General features: G+C 42.1%; 1 protein-coding gene across 6 annotated transcripts in view; it reads right to left on the bottom strand.

The window, feature by feature from the left end:
- Positions 1-21,235, bottom strand: part of tns1a (tensin 1a) — a 126,967-nt gene that overhangs the window by 53,253 nt on the left and 52,479 nt on the right. For 5 of the 6 annotated variants that reach the window (XM_024798865.2, XM_024798862.2, XM_024798861.2 and 2 more), the window contains exons 4-5: positions 6,858-6,896; positions 1,412-1,453 (exon numbers count right to left, since the gene is read on the bottom strand). In XM_024798865.2, coding sequence (XP_024654633.2) covers positions 1,412-1,453; positions 6,858-6,896 — 81 coding nt within the window. Of the gene's footprint in view, positions 1-1,411; positions 1,454-6,857; positions 6,897-18,960; positions 19,021-21,235 lie in introns of those variants that run through there. The other variant, XM_024798867.2, reaches the window with a different exon arrangement.

Raw genomic sequence — 21,235 nt, forward strand, 5'->3', positions numbered from 1 at the left:
CGAAAAACAAGGATGTAAGAATTCTGCTTTTATCTTTTGAAATACAAAATTCCTCTGGTCTTATGAAAAAGGAGACAAAGACAAAGGAACCCTTTTAGTCAAAAAGAATTAATTGCGACCTTTGGATTGGTTTGCATTAAATAACAGTTTTCGTTTTACATTGGTAGTGTTCTTCTCTGTTCTTTCTTTGTTTTGTTTTTTTAGCTCTTCCGTTCTTGGGTCCCCGCCACCTATGCCTACACTCTCCACTGTTAGCAATGTCAGACAGAACAAGCATGCCTAGTCTCTAGCCAGGACTTGGCATTGATTTCTGGCACAAATAAGAGAAAATTTGCAGTGGACTGGCAGAAACATATGTCTCTACAGCTTACTATTTTTTTTTAATTTCAGGTATGTACCACATATTCATTTACAGTGGCAGAGAACAGACACCTCAGCTAACCTGAACATCTGAACATGCAGTCTGAAATTATCCATTGGAAAAATATGCTCCAGTCTTTAAGGGTCTATAAACTGAGTTCTAAATGTAGTGGATGGTGCAGTTTGTACCTTTTGCAGTTTGTAAGATTTAAAGTGAACCATGTTTGAGATCAAGGCTTAACAGAATTATTCCCTGATTAAATTATTGATTCAAAGCTAATAAATATACAACTAGATGGAGACTCTCCTTAGTTGGTTTAATTTAGTAATAAGTAATTTTACATGAATTAATGCAAATATCAGAGCTCATGTGTGCAGTTTGCACTGTATATTGTCTGTAGTTAGCATTTGTTTCTACAGTAGGTTGCTGCACATGTTTCTCTATTTCAAAACATACTATTCAAAGCACAGCATATTTCAGTGCCTGCTGAGTCATTGTTATTACATTTATTGCTTCTTAATAATTGGATTTTTTGAGAAACTGTATGTGGACGCCTCAAATTAAAACCTTAGCCATTGGCATTAATCGGCTCCTCCGCTATTCTGTGAAGGTTTTCCATAATTATATGAAACCTGGTTGGACTGCTCCCTTTCAGCCACAATAGCTGAGGCTGGCTTGTGATAATTGACAGTAATGTTTGGCTTATGTTTGTGTTATATAGGGTTGTGAAAGTGATTCAAGTACTTCAACACTGAATTGGGGAAACCATTTCTCTACAGACCTCAGTTCCATGCATGTGGTGCAACATATATGGAACTGTGCTATTTCTGTAATTGCAGGAACTGAGGGGTCTTGCACGAACCTTGAGAAAAAAAAAGTACATAGCTGTATCTATCCAGGTGTCTGTGTATGTTTTGCTTCATACAGTAATGTACTTGAGGATTGTTATTCCAGCGTCTTGTTGCAATAACAATAGCAGCTTTTATGAATGAACATCTTTTAAAGCATGTCTTCTTGGCATTACACTTACGCAGAAGAAGTGTTACTTACCGGTGTATCTACATGCTTTAATGGCAGCTGAGGAGTGGGAGGCTGGAGAGAAAAGTGAGACAGTCAGCGGGTTAATCATTGTTTCTTTCACACAAAGGAAGAAACAACATGGTGAGAAAAAAAGATGAGAAGGAGATGTGAGAACCAGGTTTCCTTGCTGGATGTCCCGCTCTCACTTATTGCCTGGGTGACAGTCACCTACCATACTCACTCAGTGTGTGTAGGTTTCAGTCGTAACATGTTCCAATGTAATGCAACATTACATTTGCCTGTAATACAGTAATGTAATGCATTACTGTATTAAATTAGATTCAGCTGAGTGTATGCAGACTCCAGCCCAGCAGTCAGAGCCTGATCTTCAACAGGTAACAAAGGCAGGCAGGCTTGTAGCCTTTATTGCTATCTGTTCATGTTTACTCACAGCCTTTTATTGATGTTTTTGTGTGTCATCATTAAGACAGATCATGTTACAGAGTACCATAAGCGTAACATAAAGTGTAGCTAAACAAATTGCTAATTAACGTTCTCTTATACTTTTAAGAACCAAGAAGTAACAAGTAATGTTTACATTTTACATTAATATATTAATTTTTTGAACAATGACCCCAACTAGCAGATGCTATATGATTATTTGGCTTTAAGGTATGTTTTACCCTTCAAGAAAGCAAAAAGATAGGCAACAAATGTAAAGTAAATTGCAGCCGCTGTTGAAAGCACAAAGAGTAACTATTCCTTCTTTTGTTTTTAATTTTTTGTGAAAATACAAAAACCATAACATTTCTATTTCTCTATATAATCAGCCAACATTTTCCTATCAAAGATATAGTCATATTAGCATAAATATTGCCAAAATATTTTCTGTTGTATGGAGCATAATGCATAACAAATATGTTTTTGGTGATTGAGCAATAGCATCATCCTATAGTTTATTAAGCAAAGCGCAGTAAGTCCTTTGATTACAGAACTCTCAGGAGAGTCTGTAGCACACAAAGCAGAGTAGCATCACAACTTAGCATTTGGTGGAGTGGAGATAATCTGCATCTTCACGGTAAGTTGCCAACTACATATTAAGTTAGAACACTGTTGGAAAGTCCATAAACAATGAATACTTAATTTTCTCTGTTCAGTATAGCAATAGCATAGTATTAGCATCAGTATTAGCTCCGAAAAATCTACTATCAGTCACTTTTTTTAAAAAATGTTGTTTTGAGGTTACTTCAGATTTTGATGCCAGTTCAAATGTCCTTATTTTAGGGTATTTGGGTGTTTAGGGTTGACCAAACTAACAACTGAGACAAACTAAATACAGATGTATGTTTGGATCCAGTTTTCCTTGTCATACTTTTCAATTAAATCCTATTGCATGAAGTCTCTGCTGACTAATTTCATGACATTTTGTGAGTTTTTACAGTATTTGCATTCAAAGGTATATAAAGAGTTAAAATTTCAAATCAGTTTCTTAAATTGTGCATGTCTGTCCCTGAACAAGGCAGAGATGGAGAAAGAAGGAAAGAAAAAGAAAGTATGTAATTAGAGGCACAGAGATACAGAGCTTGATCCATGTTTTAAGGAAAATCTCTTAACTGAGTTAAGTACAGGGTCTTAGGTTGCAGTGACCTTTGTAAACAAATCCGAAGGACTGTTTAACAAGCTGCAGCAGTGATTTTAAAAGACCAAAGCCCAAAGTAAATAAGTGAAAAGTAGTTATTGTAGCCTGGAATCTTCCAAATTTGGTCAAACTATTGGTGGTTTAATCATAAAAATATAAAACAGGACCAACTGATCCCTCTCATATTTGAGTTCATTAAATACTCACTACAAATAAGGGAAATGATCAAATTGGTATTTCTCCTGGTTTTCTAATCATGACCTAACATTTGCTGAGCAAGCATTCTTTGTGGAAATGAATGAAAACTCCAATTTCAAGCTCATTAAAATGAAAATGGCTCAAGTCTCGTTGTCGCAGTGCATAAATCCCATTTTATCCTCTAAAACAGAAAGCTTTAACGGAAAAGGGAATAATGATTTTCACTGAGGCTCTCTATCGTTCCTCTTCTGCTCAGTGTGGCAGCATCCGCATAGCTCATACCAAATTACTGAAAGCACCACAGGATGTGTGGATGCTTTTTAAAAGTCTGTGTGTAAAAGCCACCCCCTTTACTGCAATCCTTATACTTTCTTTTTGTATTAAGCAAGATGATTGACGTAAAGCTGGATAAGGGGATAGTGAGAGAATATGTCTGTGATGGTTCTCAGTTATCCTGGCGGACTGATCCCTGGCTACCAAGACTAGCAATCAGGACATGGAATGTCACCTCTCTGGTGGGGAAGGAGCCTGAGTCAACAGCATTTCGAGGGAGACAGGGGACATTGAGTCCGAATGGACCATGTTCAGCATCTCCATTGCTGAAGCTGCTGCACAGAGCTGCGGCCACAAGGTAGTTGGTGCCTGCCGTGGTGGTAATCCCGGAACCAAATGGTGGACACCAGAGGTGAGGGGAGCCACCAAGCTGAAGAAGGAGTTCTACCGGGCTTGGTTAGCCTGTGGGGACTTCGGAAGCAGCTGATAGGTACCGACAGGCCAATCGGAATGCGGCGCGAGCGGTGGCGGAAGCAAAAACTCAGGTGTGGGAGGACTGCCTTGAAGAGATTCTGGCAAACCGTCAGGCAACTCAGGAGAGGAAAGCGGTGCTCTACCTGCACTGTGTATAGTGCGGGTGGAGTGCTGATGACTTTGACTGAGAAAATTGCTGGGCAGTGGAAGGAATACTTCAAGGACCTCCTTAATCCCCTGGCATATCTTCCGTGGAGGAAGCAGAGTTTGGCGACAAAGGGGATGACCGCCAACCTCTGAGGGTGAGGTCACTGAGGCAGTTAAACAACTCCTTGGTGGCAGAGCCCCTGGGGTGGATGAGGTCCGCCCAGAGTTACTGAAGGCTCTGGATGTTGTAGGGCTGTCCTGGTTTACATGCTTCTACAATGTTGCGTGAAGATCAGGGGCAATACCCCTGGATTGGCAGACCCGGGTGGTGGTTCCCATCTTTAAGAAAGGGGACCAGAGGGTGTGTTCCAACTACAGAGGAATCACGCTCATCAGCCTCCCTGGGAAAGTCTATGCCAGGTTGCTGCTAGTCAAACCTCGGATACAGGAGAAACAATGCGGTTTTCGTCCTGGTCGTGGAACACTGGATCAGCTCTTCATCCTCTCAAGGATACTTTGTCTGCATAGCCGGCAATAAGTCGGACTCGTTCGTGGTGGGTGATGGGCTTTGCCAGGGCTGCCATTTGTCACCGATTCTGTTCATAATTTTTATGGACAGAATTTCTAGGTGTAGCCAAGTGGCGGAAGGCTTTCACTTGGGTGGTCTCAGGATCTCATCTCTTCTCTTTGCAGATGATGTGGTTCTGTTGGCTTCATGCTGTGATGGCCTCAAGCTCGCCTTGGAACGGTTCGCAGCCGAGTGTGAAGCGGTGAGAATGAGAATCAGCACCTACAAATCTGAGGCCATGGTCCTCAGCCGGAAAAGGGTGGAGTGCCCACTCCACTGGAGGAGTTTAAGTATCTCGGGTTCTTGTTCATGAGTGATGGGAGAAGGGAGCGGGAGATCAACAAATGGATAGGTGCAGCGGCCGCAGTGATGTGGATGCTGTACCGGTCTGTTGTGGTGAAGAGAGAGCTGAGTGTAAAAGCGAAGCTCTCTGTTTACCGGTTGATAAACAGTACCTACCCTACCCTCACCTATGGTCACGAGCTCTGAGCAGTGACCGAAGGAACGAGATTGTGGATACAAGCGGCAGAAATGGGCTTCATCCGAGGGGTGGCTGGCCTCTCCCTTAGAGATAGGGTGAGAAGTTCGGCCACTCAGAGTAGTGCCGCTGCTCCTCCACATTGAAAGGAGCCAGTTAAGGTGGTTCGAGCATCTGACAAGGATGCCTCCTGGGCGCCTGCTGGGAGAGGTGTTCTGGGCATGTCCCACCAGGAGGAGGACACGCTGGAGAGATTATATCTCTAGACTACAACAGCTGCCCCCGCAACCTGGCCCCGGATAAGCGGAAGAAAATGAATGGTTGGATGGATGGATGGAGGTTCTCAGTCATTCAGGTCATCACAGTCTAAGGAGCTTGGAAAGAAAAGCGTCTGGACTTCTTTAAAGTTCATAGTGAGAGAACAGGAGTGACAGCCTAGAAAATTTCTTAAAAAGGACCCTGTGACACAACCACACTATGACGGAGCCCCGGTTTCATTTCCTTCTTGTTCATGTTTAAACATGCGGGCGGACATATGTGCCAATGATTTTGCAGACTCCCACTCATTCACAGGTAGCGATAAGTTATCAGTAAACTGACACCTTGTCATGAGAGGCAGTGAAGAAGAAAACCACTAACATGAGATAAACATTTTGGGCAGCTTTGCAATTAACTTGAAAAGAATGCATCAAGCACATTTCGTCTTGGACTTAAATGTTTTATTGTCAGTGTTACAAGTATATGTTTTGTGTTATGAGGTAACAAACTTGTTATAATATTTATCTTTTAGAAAAGTCATTGAGACAGCTAAACACCCTGCAAAAACTGGCCAGGAAACACCAATCACAGCACATACATTGCTTAACAAATTTGTCAGATGACCATTAAATCTAAGGTTTATGGCACATCTGCCCTAAATTAACAACACTGGATATTACCAAATTAACCTTTTATGTTTCTGTAATTTTTAATCCACCAGTATGTTCAAGATCTTTAATTAAACTGATTTTGAATACAAAATATAGTATTATATATTTTAAAATATAGTATTACAAGCTTTAGCTTGTTATTGTTATTTCTCACGTTCTACTCTAACTTTTTTTTTTTCAAACCATGCATTTTTCTGGTCAATCTGTCTGCAAAGAAACCCCTACAGTAGACACTGCATGCATTGCCTGTCATGTCTTGTCATTGCCTGTGGACAGTGTGTGAGTTTCATGCCTGAACTCTGACAACTTATCACTGCTTGCTACAGTGGAATACCAGGTCATCTTCATGTTCATGGCAGAACAAAACAATCAGGACACCAAGAAATGTCCCAGTGCTCCTGGCAGACATATTGGCTGAATAGTTCTTTGTGCTTGCATATTAATTTTCTACCTTTGGCTAGGTTTGATCTGTCAGTCACATGGTGATTGTGACCAACTGCTATTATCACCTCTACAGGACACAGTTTGAGTTGGTTTGCCTTGTACAAACAGCATTTATGAGATGAGAGGAAGCTTTTATAGTTGACATCCAGCAACGGCCTCACAGAGCTGTGTGTGGCTCTGACACAATTCTAGGAAGGGCCATCAAATTTAGGAAAAGGATTTTAGAGGTCAACAGGAGTTTTAAATGTTTCCTTAATGGTCTTGTTTGACACACACACACACACACACAGATTGCTGAAACACATGCATGCACATGTCATACTCACCGGCTCATAGCTGGTATTTGTTTGACATGATGTGGTGACCTGTAAGAGAAAGAGAGAAACCAGCTGAAGTCATGTCTGACTTTTAAGGAGAGCGCGTAAAAAATAGGTAAGTAAAGGAGGGTAGAAGCAGAAAAATGACTCAGCTAGTGTCCTCAGTTCTCTGAAGTGCTTTAAATTGTGTTTTAAAAACACTACTGTAAGAATTGCATTTATTTTTGTAGAGACAGCGGGGGAGAGACATCTCTGAATATTTCCTCTTGAATGCCTGAGTGTTTCCCAACAGAACAGAAATAACCACTGCCTATAAAAAAGAAAGCACCCTTGACTGTTCCTCTGTGTGGGAAATATCTATTCCAAGCAAAAATCACATTTCACAGTCAACTCACACTGAGAGAATGCTTCCAGAGAACACCACAAAACTAATGAACACTGCATTACACTCAGTTCCCACATGGATAAACACATTACATTATAGTATGACTATCATTTATTTTGCATGCCGCTTTTCTTGGTCAGTCTGTATACGAGAATCCAGGCGAAAACACGGTACAAAGTGGTTTCGCTTGTGTTAAATAACAACTCAGATATCATGGCAGAAATCCAGGTTACACACTACCACCATCACTAGCCTAAGTGAGCTTATATGCACTACATGAAACAGAATTGTACACAAGTATCTGACTGACAAACAGTTTTGCCTTTCAAAACAAAAGACAGTGTATAATATTCGGCATGCTACAGTCATGTGCAAAACTCTTGAGCCACCCCTTGTTTCCTTCTTTTGATTCCAGTGAGCCTGACATTCTTGTAATTTTCTAAAGCAGTCTTAACAGCCACATAACAGAAAAGTTAGCAAAGAACCATTTAGGCACTTTGCTATGAGCACCCTTTCCCAAAACACATCATTTGTTCACATTTCTTTTGTTGAATCTGTGAAAGATGCCAAAGATCCCATATTCTGACATGAATAAAATAAAATAGCATTTTTTTTCAACAAGGTGATTCCCAAGGAGCTATTAGATGAAAAACATCGTTTGTAGTATCTCCTTAAAAAAAAAAAGTGAAAAAACAGTTTCTAAAAAAACTTTTCCAGAAACTAGAAACATCTAGGACAAAAGAAGAAGGCTTAAAAACAATTTTTTTGAAGCGCTTTTAGGCAATAGTTCTTTCTGAAGCTTTATCAGACATTGGCTGCTTTTTTGACTAATTTTCAGTCACCATCTTTGTATCTGACCATTTTCAGATGAATGTTTTTTGTTTGTTAAGACACGTAATACTGATATTTTAACCACTGAAATATAAAAAAGGCTCCTAAATCAAGGGATGAACCAGTGTTATGTCAGAAACTTGGCATTTTGTATTCGGGATAGCCTTAACAAATTTGAGGAAGAAAACCAAAAAAGAAGCATCAGGCCCAAACAGATATCTACAGCAGATGAACAGTATCCGAAAGTTTTGTCTTTAAGAGACAGGAAAACTACAGCAAAGACCTAACACGGGACCTGAAAGATGCATCTGGACCTTCAGCTTACTGAAGCCTCATCAGAAATGGTCTCAGTGGAAGGGTGGCTGTCAAGAAGCAGTACTTAATGAAGGGGAGAAAAAAGGGGAGAAAAACCTCAGGAAGGAAAATAACACAAGAACCTGGACTGAAAATCAGTGACAACAGGTCTGATGTAGAGATGAAACCACATTTAGTGTTGGAGATCTTGTAAAAATTAATGAATTATGAATACAGAAAAGTGCCATCAGATTTTGCTCCACCATGCAAAACCATCTGGAAAACATCTGATTGGCAACAGCTTCATTTTTTTAAGACGATGATCCCAAACACACTGCCAATACAGTCAAAGCATACCACAGTGGAGCAGTATCAGCCATGGATCGGCCTCCCCAGAGCCCGGACCTCAACATTATTGTGTCATGGTCCCTGTGTCTGCCCGGCTGGCCCCGCGAGGCTACATTTGTTATGGTGGTTTTCTCTCCCCCTTGTCGCTCTGCCTGGGCGGTCTCACTGTCGGGTCCTGCCTTTGGCCCATGCACCTGGCTCTAATTGCACAGCTGATTACTCCATGGCTATTTAAGGCTGGGGCTCAGATCCTGTCATCGCTGGATGATTGCATGAGACACGTTAGTGTTAGTTCCTAGCTTTCGTGATACTTCGTGAGTGAGTGAGTTTGGCTTTTGAGATTTTTCTCTCTCTGTGTGAACAGTCTCCCCAGACCTGCTGCTCTCTTTCCTGCATTGGATTACGAGCATGTTGGTGTGTGGATTCGTGTGGTGGAGAAGAAAGAAGATCTTTGAATGCCCTTCAAGAAGCCTGGAGAACTATTCCTGAAGGTGACTTAAAGACGTGACAAGAAAGCATCCTAAGAGAGTTCACACTGTGCTAAAGAATAAAGGTGGTCACACCAAATACTGACCACACATATGTGCCATTTTCCCTAATATTAAAGAAATTAGAGGTGGCTCAAGACTTTTTGCATAAATGACAATTAAACACTTTTTATTTAGCCATTTCTGCTTAATAATCCTTATATTAATATGTAACTTTAGTATAGCTTCCGTCTGAAACAAGCCATTATAGGTCCTGCCCCTGTCTTCTAATTGCCCCTCTTAAAAAAAAGGTTCTGATTGGCTGATTGGTAAGGCATTACTAACATAATCAAAGCACCAGAACTACTGCATGAGACCTGACCTGAGCTGGTACTGCTGGAGATTTTCTTTTTATGATCCACTCCCTTTTTTGCCCTCATAGCGTAAAATTCTTGTACCATCCAAATACTTCTCTTCACGGGCAGCTGGAGGTTTCCGCTCCTTTTTGTCTCAGCATCATTCCCCACTTTATGCTCAACATCATGTTTTCCTTTCAGTAAACAACAGCAGGATTTACAACAAATGTGTCTACACCAGTACTAAAAAATGCAGAGCCAAGGGACAGTACCTGTTGCCAGACCTCCCAAGCAACAGTATCACTTGTAGCCTAATTATACTATCCCCTCAAAATTAGAGCCGTATTGCTTTCCTGATGTTGCAGTGTCACATGGAGCATCTTTAAATAGCAGTCAGGGCATCCCAGGCTAAACTGGGTTTCAAAACATTTTGTCCATAGTATTCATGGCAGGCAAGTATGTCCCCTAATAGTCTGTGTTACCCTCTGCACCACAAATCACTGATTACGATGCATAAACAGGCACCTCTCCAGCGAGCTGTATGACGTCCATCTGATTGTATTTACTTTAGTGTGTACAGATACATGCATGGTTAATTAAGTGCGTGCAGCAGCCACTATGCCAGTGCGCTGTGAGCTGACGGATGTTTACGAGGGCTTAGATGAGAGCGCGCTATCAGCATACAGCAGACGGGGGCAGGAAGGAAACGGCCATAATTAGTTTGCTCTGGGAAAACAAAGGACTCATTGACTTTGTAATGCTATCATCAAGCATATCAGAATACAGTAGCGGGATAACATCGCAGCAGAAAAGATCCCACCCAAAGCATGCTAATGTGCAATGTGAAGGCATCAATCCACCAGTCAGTGCTACCAAAAAAAGCATGAAGCAGGTCATCTATAGACGAAGCTGACCATACCACATTGTAGAGACACTGTTACCAGCCTTTTATTATACTAACTGCCAGGTTGTCTTACATACGGTAAGACTTTTCATATCAGGAAAGCCACACGGTTAAAATCAGCCCACACTCTGGGCTGATCAGCTGATCTAAATGATAGCCCACATTAGCCTCTTCTTGTCAAATCTCACAAATCATTTGTGAACTGCTGACAACACCCTGCTTTGAAGACCGCCTTCCTTCGTTCATGTTTTGTCTGGCTTAATCGCTTTCATGTTGTCAATGACGCCTGCTCTGAACTGTTTTGCTGCTTCGCCACCTGCCCCAGGCTTTCAGTGTGGAGAGTTGAAAAGGGCCAAGAGGTCCTAGTCACAGAGCTTGCTTATTAGGTTTACGAGGCAATTACTTTTTCACACAGGGCTAGGAAGGTTTGGATAGTGTTTTTTCCTTGATAACGGAATTCAATATTTAAAAGCAACATTCTGTATTCACTCAGGTTATCTTTGTCTGATATTGAAGTTTTTTTTAGTAATCTAAGACATGCAAATGTGACAAATATGCAAAAAATTTATAAAAATCAGAAATGGGGAAAATACTTTTTCACAGCACTGTAAATAGGTAAGGCTGCAGATGTTATTTTGGCTGTTGTGGTCCTGATTGAAGGCTTAAAATCTCTTTAAAAGACAAATTGTGTATTTTTCAGACGGTTTCTATTTGCCTCAAACCACCAAGATGATGGCTATCTGGTACTACCGAATCCAAGTTTAGCCCTACCATATCATGGTTAACTATGTTTACATTGATTTTGCATGTGTATTGTGTAAATCAAAACTAAAGTTATTTTAAAGGCATAAATTTGTATCTTTTCTAAAATGTCAGTAAGCATTTTACTGACATTGGTGTAGTCATCAGTAGGGATGGGTACCGGTGTCCGGTGCCATGATGGCACCGGTTCTGACATAAACGGTAGTAACCAGACCGAAAAGCAGCGCACATTTCGGTGCTTTATTTCGGTGCTTTTTTTCCCTGAGCTGTGATACACTTCTAGCCAATCATTTTACGTTTCCGAGGACAGTAGGCGGGGCCAGGTACGTACGTTCTTTTATGCAGAGCTACAGATTAAAAATGTCCAAGGCGAAGCGGTCAAAAGTCTGGCTGTACTTCACAGCAAAATATGCAAAATCAGCAGCCTGCAACAAGTGCTTTAAGCTGATACTGTGATACTGTCAAAGGAAGTAACACCTCGAATCCGATGAAACACCTGGCGACGCATAGCGTTTTTATTTTAAAAGCCGAGAAATGCGCCGTATTTGATGGCAGCAGCAGCCGTTCTTCTCTGCGTGAGTAGCTTAATGTTGTTCGTGTGTAATTTACGTTGAGTAGGCTAACCACGTTATTACATTAATGCATGTAAGGTGAACTAGCAAACACCATCATAGCTACATGCGGCTGTCTTCTTGTTTGATGGCAGATACTCCCTTCACCCTGGCCAAAAAGGCTAAAATGACCAAAGAAAAAGAGGGAAACAGCTAAACATGAGAGGTTTTTGGACAAAGTTTGTATTTTTTCCATTGTTTAAGCACTGCTTCCAGCTAAGAGTGATACCATATATGCCCCATAGCTGCAGAAAAGGCTAACATTGTTATCTTTTTACAAAAAACAGCTGAACATGAGAGGTTTTTGGACCAATTTTGTGTTCTCCATTCTTTAAGCACCGGTTTGAGCACCGTTTGAGCACCGGCACCGTTTCAAAAGTACCGATTTGGCACCGGTATCGGATAAAACCTAAACAATACCCATCCCTAGTCATCAGCCTGTATATAGGCCTTTAGTGATTCTTACGCCTACACAGTTTTTTGAGCATCATTGCAGCAGTTTTATTATCTCTGTTATACACAGGGTAGATTCAAGGTGAAAAAGCAGCTTGCATGTAACTCTAGTGGACTTCAACAAAATGAGGAATCAACACCTATCCCAATTCTATTAGATGCTAACAGAACTCCCCGGCAGTTGACCTATTTATGCTTTGTACCGGACATCTAATATCAGAAGACGATGTTGTTATTGATTAATTGGTGCTGGTGATGCTACACGTCACTGAGCCCAAGAATATCTGCCTTTATGTGCAGCTCACAGGTTCTGTCCTGGTGATGACTCCTTCCAGCACTGATCTAAAGCTTAGAAGGATTTGGACTTTGAGTCAAACGCTTACATCCAGACACCAAACTGTCGGAAATCACATGTGTACAGGAGGTACTACACTGCTGGCAGAGAAGAAATTACAAGCAAAACCTTCATAGCTGCTCATCTCAAATTCCTTCAAATACTGCGGCTCCGTGAGACTGAAAATCCTCAGCAGATCACCATGTGAGAAAGTGAAAGAATAGCTACCTCGTCCATATATGGCAGCTGCAGCTGGAAGGTCTCACGTGGTTTTTACCAGCTCAGACGGGTAAAGCACAGGAATCTCAGAAAGGCCCCACCACACGCGCAGCATCCAGCCAGACTAACACCTGAGGTTCATCCATCAGTGATTGTTTGTGCAGCTCCATCTCAAAATCTGTGAAATTATCCAGCTCATTTAGCTGTTTTTGTAATGCCTGAGAAATGAAACCCGCGTTTATCTGATCATTTCTCTTTATCGATGCATCTTCTGCAGCGGATCACTTACACTAAAAAATTCCTTGCAACTGGACGATTTCAAGGGATTCATGCTATGCTGTAGTTGTTATCATATTTTCACCCCACCCAGAATTTACATGATCTTAAAAAGACCGTAACTCATTGTCCATTGTTGTACTCATGACCAAGCAAAGAGCATTCGTTGGCCTTTGCACAAGTTTCTTCAGTTCGACTGGGTAGTTACAAAGCACCAGACCACAAAGAACTCTCCAACAGCAAGACAGGGTCAAAGTGGGTTTACAGGGAGCTTATAATCACGTCAAGTCACGAGGGGTGTCTGGGAAGCTACTGAGCTAGAACAAGGAGTCAACTGAGCCACTGGGGTCCCTCTGCAATCCCACCCCAGCTAAGAGGTCTTATTGAGGAGTGAACAGAGGTTAAGGTGGGCTGTTGAATTACAAAAATCAAGCATCTCAGATGAGACTTGACACCTTCATGGTGCTGCCATTCTCTTTCGAGATCTCCTTTTGCCTCATATCAATAGAGTGGCAAATGCTGTAATGATTTCAGAAAAGTGTTGCTCAAGGAGGATTTATATGGGAATGGAGAACCTGGAATATCAAAGAAAGACTCTCAAACCCAATCCACCGAGCTGAATCGTTGTATAATGAGTAAACACGTAGCACTCAGAGCAGGAAAGTGATGAGCTGTTTTTCAATCGGTTTGACAAACATCAAACAGGCTGGAACAAGCATCCTCTGATAAGAGGAAGAGGAAGAGAGGAAGAATAAGGGCAGGATCATACTTGCTCACAGATGTGCCCACAGACAGCTGCAGCTAAGTAGTTCTTATTACACCACTTTTATATTTTCCACATCCATCATAACTCATTAAACATTAGGAACTTTAGATATCCAAGTGCCATCCATTTTGTTGTGACCATGTGGATGTGCCTTTGCAGACTGCTGTAGGATAAATACTGCACATTATGGATGTGTACAAGTAATCAGGCACATGACTAAATGTTGCTGCTCTTGCTACTCAGCACCAGAAAATAGCAGTGAGTTAAATTACTTATTCGTGTTCTCTTAATGTACTGATAGTTAACTTTTGGATCTAAAAAGTTAATTTGTCAAGTATTTCTAGTTGAGCCTGCAGCCCTATCAGTTGGTGCATCTCTTCTTTTTCTCCATTGTAACGCAACAAATGACAGCAGCAGAAACCAGTGCAGTTCTTCAGTACTACAGAAAAATCATGGTTGTACGTAAGCTCACTGTCATGGTTGTACTTGGTCTCAACCTAAAATATACAAGCAGATATTTCTGTCTTTGCGACTTAAAATAACTACATGGTGGAACGCAAGGAAAGAATGCTAGCTGCTAGCACTGCTAACATTAGCCACCACAAACCAATCTGTGTGCAATGACATACACAGTGCAGCATTTAAAATATGTTTTGCTTATAAAAGACAGTGATTTAAAAGATTTTAAATCATTCTTAATTACACACAGTGCAATAGATTAGGTTAAACAATGTCTGTAAAATGACTCTGTTTCCAGTATGTAGTGTTTCTTATTTTGACTCTTAAACTTGACTCTTCAGCCTTTTTATTTTCCTACCATTTCACCAACTAGGATCTTTTCCACTGCAAATGCATCCTCCAAATAGACTCCAGGTCTAAATAGTCTAAGGTAAGGTTTCTTAGCTCTGGGCAGGGATAGCTCAGTAGGTAGAGTGGTGGCCCCATGATCGGAAGGTCGGGGGTTCGACTCCACTGAACGGCTACCCTGAGGTACCCCTGAGCAAGGTACCGTCCCTACACACTGCTCCCCGGGCGCTGCACTGGCGGCTGCCCACTGCTTCACTGGGTGAATGGGTTAAATGCAGAGGAACTATTTCCCTATGGGGACTAACACGCACACTTTACACTTTATCACTGGACAAATAGTCAACACAGAAACAACTAATGGGAAGCTGCACAGGTGTCTAACATGATTGCAGTATAACACTGGCCAGTAATTTACTCAGCACCTTTTGCATCGTTTGTTTCACCTTTTTCATTTTTCATTACTCTTACTTTTTGACTCTCTTAACTTGGAGCTGCTGTGTTTTGTCTTTCTTTTTTTTTTTTGCCCTTTTGCCTCTCCGATTGAGGGATAATGACTGTGATCTTGGTTCATCTACTTCATCCTAAGTGATGGCAGAAAGCATGCTTTTGCCACTGTGAATAAATCATCTCATTGGCTCCAATAAATCAGCCTGCCATGGGTCTGACCACATTCAAAATTCCTCAAGCACTCGTTCTGCCCACACAAGAGTCACTGCCGCATCGATGGCAGTTTGCCTGAGAAACTAAATTCTTCACTTTCCAAACGGGGGCCAAATAAGGACTGGAGCTCAAACAGGCCTTTTGGGGGGATTTATACATCGGCTGGGTTTCTGTTTTACTTGGAGGCCTAATAAATCCGCTGAGTCCTGTGATGCTGGAGTGCATGTTCCTGCTTTCCCGGTTTGACATTTTGACATAATGTCAAGTGTGTAATGCTCCATGTTCAACTGGGTGGCACTGTGTTGCTGGCAGCGGCTTGCTGGCAGCACTGAACGTCGCCTGTGGTTAAATAATATCTGAAAGGAGACTTAAAACAAACTGTAGTAAAATAATGGCAAAATAAAGGACTCGCTGCTGCCAAAGGAGAATACTGCATGGGGATAATTTGTCACTAAAATGCTCTCCATCACTTATAAGAGCCATTGCATCAAAGTCATGATTCAATATCCTTTAAAATGGACAATCCACTTTGTAAACATGGAATTTTGACTGAGCTGTTCAGTGGATATCTAAATTTGGAAAAGGACATTTTGAAAACCTTCAGTCTGAGGTGAACAGCTTCAGAGAGAATCCAAACAGGATGGAAAAGGGTGGTGTGTACATAGAACGTCTAAATAATTGTTTTTGCAAAGTAAAACACGCTATTCACCAGCTGTTTTGCACTCCATCAATGCCTGATAGCATCGCACAAACATAAGCTTCCATGAAAACCATCCTGTGATGGTTGAACAAACAATCAGACCGTGACAGGATGAAAACACGAAATCCATCAAGCGACAGCTTTCCATTTTTTTTCATGCCAAATCCACTGTTTAAATCTCGTGAATAACAAAAGAACAAGTTTTTTCTTTTGTACACGAGAACAAAATCACTACCACATGGCTAACACACCATAAGTAAGCGTAAAACTTGTCCAACAAGCATAAGTGTTAGCGTCAACCCTAAATGGTTCAGACAAAGTTTACCACAACACCCAGGAGGTTATTTACGAGATCCATCTCACTGAATTGCCTTCACCAGAGAAGGCACTGCATTATTTCACCTCGAAACCAAGATGCTGATGTTATGTTTGAGGCCTGAGTGGACGAGCAGGAGGCCAAAGACCATGGATCTCCGAGGAAGCAGCTATTTGATCATGGTCAACCCACAGTGAGTGGCTTGGCTACATCACCCCTTTGTACGGTTACAACCCAATCACTGCAAGCTGCAGACGACAAAATATCCCATTAAACATAGCAGTGATGAATATCAGATGTGCAACTGTGGTTCACTTTGGACACAGGGTGAAAACCTCCAACTATCAAAGTCCATCTTGGAGTTTTACACACAGGGGGTATGATCGCACACCATAAAGGTTAGGTCATTTGATCGCGGCTTCAGTAGTGGAAGAGGTTTCACATTTGGCACAGATTTAATAACATGCAATAACACTTCAAAGACTGAGCTTCTGTGGAGGTCGAAAACAATCATGTTTTCATCATTAGTGGACTGCGCCAGTATTGGAGCGTGCAAATGTGCCTGTTCCTTACACCGTTTGCCTATCACTTCCTGTTTAATTAAGTGTGGCCGCAGGATGCCGTTTAACCACTAATGGCACAGTGAAGCAAGAATAAAGAAACAACGCCAAGCCAAAATCAATGATATACATGCAGAAAAATGCAATGAAATATAGGCTTACTAGAAGAATTGGTGAACACTCCTTTGCTATAAATTAGGCCTCAGTTTATGCATCTGTCTGCACTCTCCTTACAGAGTAAATGTCAAAGTAGATTGTTTGTGTTTTCTGGTAGTGAACTTTCCTTTTAATCTAAACTTGCTTTTGGGTTTTCCTCTCTAGCCCCTCACTTATTGACAGAAGTAAGCGAGCATGCCGAGTCGTTGCTATTTCAGCCACGTCCTCTTGTGGGATTACATGTTAAATGCCATCCTCTCTGGTCACTACTGCTTTTATAATACTTCCCAGCACATACTTGAGAGCTGATGCATCACAGTGGTTCTACCAGGCACACTTACAGTGGATAACATCTTCGATCTAGAAAACAACTCTGATGCATGACATAGGAAAATAAAGGCTGTACCTGCACAGAAATCTGAGAGGAATTTGTAGTTGGGAAATAAAGTTCAGTGACATCCATGAAAGTTTCACTTCTCTGATAAGTCAAAACATGATAAACCTAAAGGGAAAACAGACTTATACCTTATGCTAAATAAAAGATAGGAGGATTAGGGCAAGAGAACGAAAGCAGAAAAACATTTTCCTTTGAGACTTACGATCAATTTAAAGGGGCAATTAACTCTAGATCAAATTGACACATTTGTCTTCTGGACAGTAGTGCTGTTTATCCATCTATTCACTCCACTGTTTTAGTACTGGTGACCCAGCTTTGGTTACATCAGTTATAGAAATGGTACATGCCTTTTGATGTCCTAGGCAGGGGTTGGAATGACCCATTTGGCAAACAGGCCAAAGGGCTCATTTTGAACCGAAGCCAACGGAAGGGTGAAAGTCTTTAAAAAAACACTCAGAAGCAACGTGTTTTCCAAATATAATTATCTAGTTATGTCACAATTCTTATAGTGTAGCTTGCTAGCAGTTGTCATGAGTAGATCCATGCTTATTTTGTATTTAATTAGTTGCTTTGAGCTCCACAAAGCAAGTGCCTTTAAAGTTTTACTATCTTCAAGAGAAGGCAGATATCTCTTCAGTTAATATCTACCAAAATATTTTAGGTGGATATATGGTATGGAAGGGTCAACTTCCCCTTTTATTGGTGCAATCACAGGGCAAGAACACAATACATGCAATGTGATGTAATGTATTGAAATAGATTTCAATAAGTTCTCATTAAAATGATTTATAGTCTAAAAAGGGTTTAACTTTAACCGTTTATCTCTTTTGTTAGTCTCTTTAAGCTTTAGCAACATCCTGACCACCTGTGTTTAACTGCCATCCTTGTGTTAGCTCAAGGTCAGAGCTGAATGACTACCATCACTCTGCATCCTCACTCAACGAAAGATAAACAAAGAGAAGAAAACTAAAGGAAAAAAGGGAAGATGCCGTTACTTTTCTGCAAAGGTTTTACCTAAGAACTGCTCTGTTTTGCTCTTGCATTACCACAGCAGATGCAGGTCATGCTGAGAGAGAAAACACGTGTTCGCCCACCTGCGTTGCTCCCTGACTTTGCTGCTACAAATCTCCGCTTGTCCAGTCATAAAAAGGTTCCTGAGCCCCCCCCAAAGAAAATTGCAACTTACATGAACTCTGCCTGTCCCACTTCCCATGGGACCAACTTTCCCATGAGCATGTGGGAGAGTAGCCTACATCCAAAACATACAGAGAAAATCAGCTTTAACTGAAATGACATCCAAAAACATCCCTCTTGCTTGTAGATACATAACCCAGCAACTGCAGCAGCTTCTTTACGAGTTTAGAGAAACAATTCTCATCTCAAGACTTTTTAAGCCACAAAAGAAATAATTTTATAACCCAACAAACTTGCTAAACACACCATTTATTCGAATTGCAGACCAAGTACATTGCAAATGAATCAGTCTGTGCATCTTAAAGTCTGCTCTTACCTGCACACTGGTGCCACTTTTTCTCACGCTCTCTCTTCTCTCCCCCTCTGCCTTGTTTCTACCTCTGCATTCTCCCTGCCCTCAGACCCCCCTCCCTCTCTAGGAGAGAGAGGGCAACAGAGGGAGTACCAAATACAGACACTTTCCTCCTCCAAACGCGTGCCAGAACTGCTACTGAACTCGATTCTGTGTATATGAGTGCTCACATGTGGATGTCTGTGCAGCTTGGACTGGACCAGGATACACTCTTTATACTGCTGGCTTTGATTTCTCTTTTCAACTGCCAAGAAATGTTGAAACACGCTATATAAGGCCAAGAGAGTGGCTTGGGGCTCCTTATGATTCCGGTACCCAAAACGAGAGAGCAAAAGACGTCTGGGGGCAGACAGTAACTGTATCCCTCTGTATCCCTCCCTCTGCTCACTCGCTCCTACAGCCTATCTCTCTCTCTCTCTCTCTCTTTTTCCTCCTCTCTCCTGTTCCTCATAGACTCTCTGTAGTTGCTGACACATGCTTGACAGAAACTGAGAGGCAGAGTGGGAAGAAAGAAAGAGTAACTTTCCTGGGGGTTTTTTGCACTGCAGAAAACTCTCATCAGTTCACATTCATCAGTATTAATTGATATTACTATAAAAACCAATATGTCAATACTATTAAAACATTTCTTGTGTTGCTTTCGTTATGGCCATACCTTTATATGAACTATTATTATTATTATTATTTAAAAAACTTCTTAATCCTGGGTTTTGGTTTCAGTAAATCGGTTTCAGTTAGTAATTTGCTTAGGCGTTAGTTTGTATAGGGTTTTGTTATTTCTTGGCATTCCCTTCTGTGTCAAGTTTGTATGTCAATGTCACTGTCTCAGTGTTCGTTACTTCCTGTTTTATTTTTGCTAGTCTGCTGTGCTGTTTGCCTTGTTTGATTTTGCTTCCTCTTGTCTCATTAGTTAGTTCTCTAGCATATCGAGACTATCTCTCCACACCGTTACATATTCCATATGTACGGGTTACGACCCCCCTTGGTCGTGGCGTGTGGATATTTCTTTAAGACACTCCGGCACGCCCGGCTACGCCCCACAGCTCACGTATAAAACAGCTGTGCAGATGTGACACCCGTGATTGTTTGATCTCCACTTGTGTTGTGTGTGTGTGTGAGTGCCTTGAGAGTGCTGTATGTATGTGCATCCATCAGGAGCGTGTTTCGGCATCCTCCATGGGTGCTGCCTCTCCCCAGTATTCCCCTGGTATGCCCTGGTATCCCTTAGCTTGGTTCCCCCTAGCTGGCCCTTTGAATCCCCTTGGTTGGTCTCCCTTCCCCGGCTTATCGCCTCGAAAAAAAAGGCTAGCTGGCTAGCGAGTAGCTCGGCTACAGTGAGGAAACACGGCAGGGACACGGCTTCAGCGTTCAAGCAAACGCTGTCGCCTGGGCAAAGTGCAGCTCGGCTGCTATATGTGTTAACACAGAGGGGATACGGCTTCAGCGTATCAAGCGTTCGCTGTTGGCCTGCTTAAAACTGTGGGGAATAAACAGTAGGGAATTGGTAAGTACAAAATATTTATGACCACAATTTGAGCCCATAGACCTCGCTGTGTCTGATACGTCAGCCAGTGAGTGAGTGTTCTCCAGCACGCAGCGCTGGCTCTCTGTCTAGTGCGTTGCTGCTGTGTCGCGGGTCACATGGCCAGCAGGTGCAAAGTGAGCTGACACCCCCCAACTGTCCGCCAGTGTCTCATCAGGCCCACTCTTGCTGGCCCCCTGTCTACGGATGGCACAGAGTGGCTGCTATGCCCTGACGAACCTTGGGTTGGTCCTCACTTGGGCCCTCAGTGGCCTGTGCCACCAGCCCCTCCCCTGTCTTGGATGGTGCAGGTCAGCTGCTCTGCTCCTGGGACAGGCCCTGAGCCTTGTCCTACCTCGGCCATCCACTCAGTGGATGGCCAGACAGAGACTGGCCTCCTTTAACCAGTCTCTGTCTGGCATATAGGCTGCTGCGGCTGCAGGCTGAGCTCCCTTGGCGTATTGCCGCATTCACCGGCTTGCCCGCTGGTCGGTCTTCGCTGTGTCTGATGCCTCAACCAGCAAGTAATAATAATAATAATAATGGATTGGATTTATATAGCACTTTTCAAGGCACCCAAAGCGCTTTACAATACCACTATTCAGTCACTCTCACATTCATACACTGGTGGAGGCAAGCTACAGTTGTAGCCACAGCTGCCCTGGGGCAGACTGACAGAAGCGAGGCTGCCATATCGCGCCATCGGCCCCTCAGGCC

Source organism: Maylandia zebra, linkage group LG23 (assembly GCF_041146795.1).
Source record: "Maylandia zebra isolate NMK-2024a linkage group LG23, Mzebra_GT3a, whole genome shotgun sequence".
Taxonomy (NCBI): domain Eukaryota; kingdom Metazoa; phylum Chordata; class Actinopteri; order Cichliformes; family Cichlidae; genus Maylandia; species Maylandia zebra.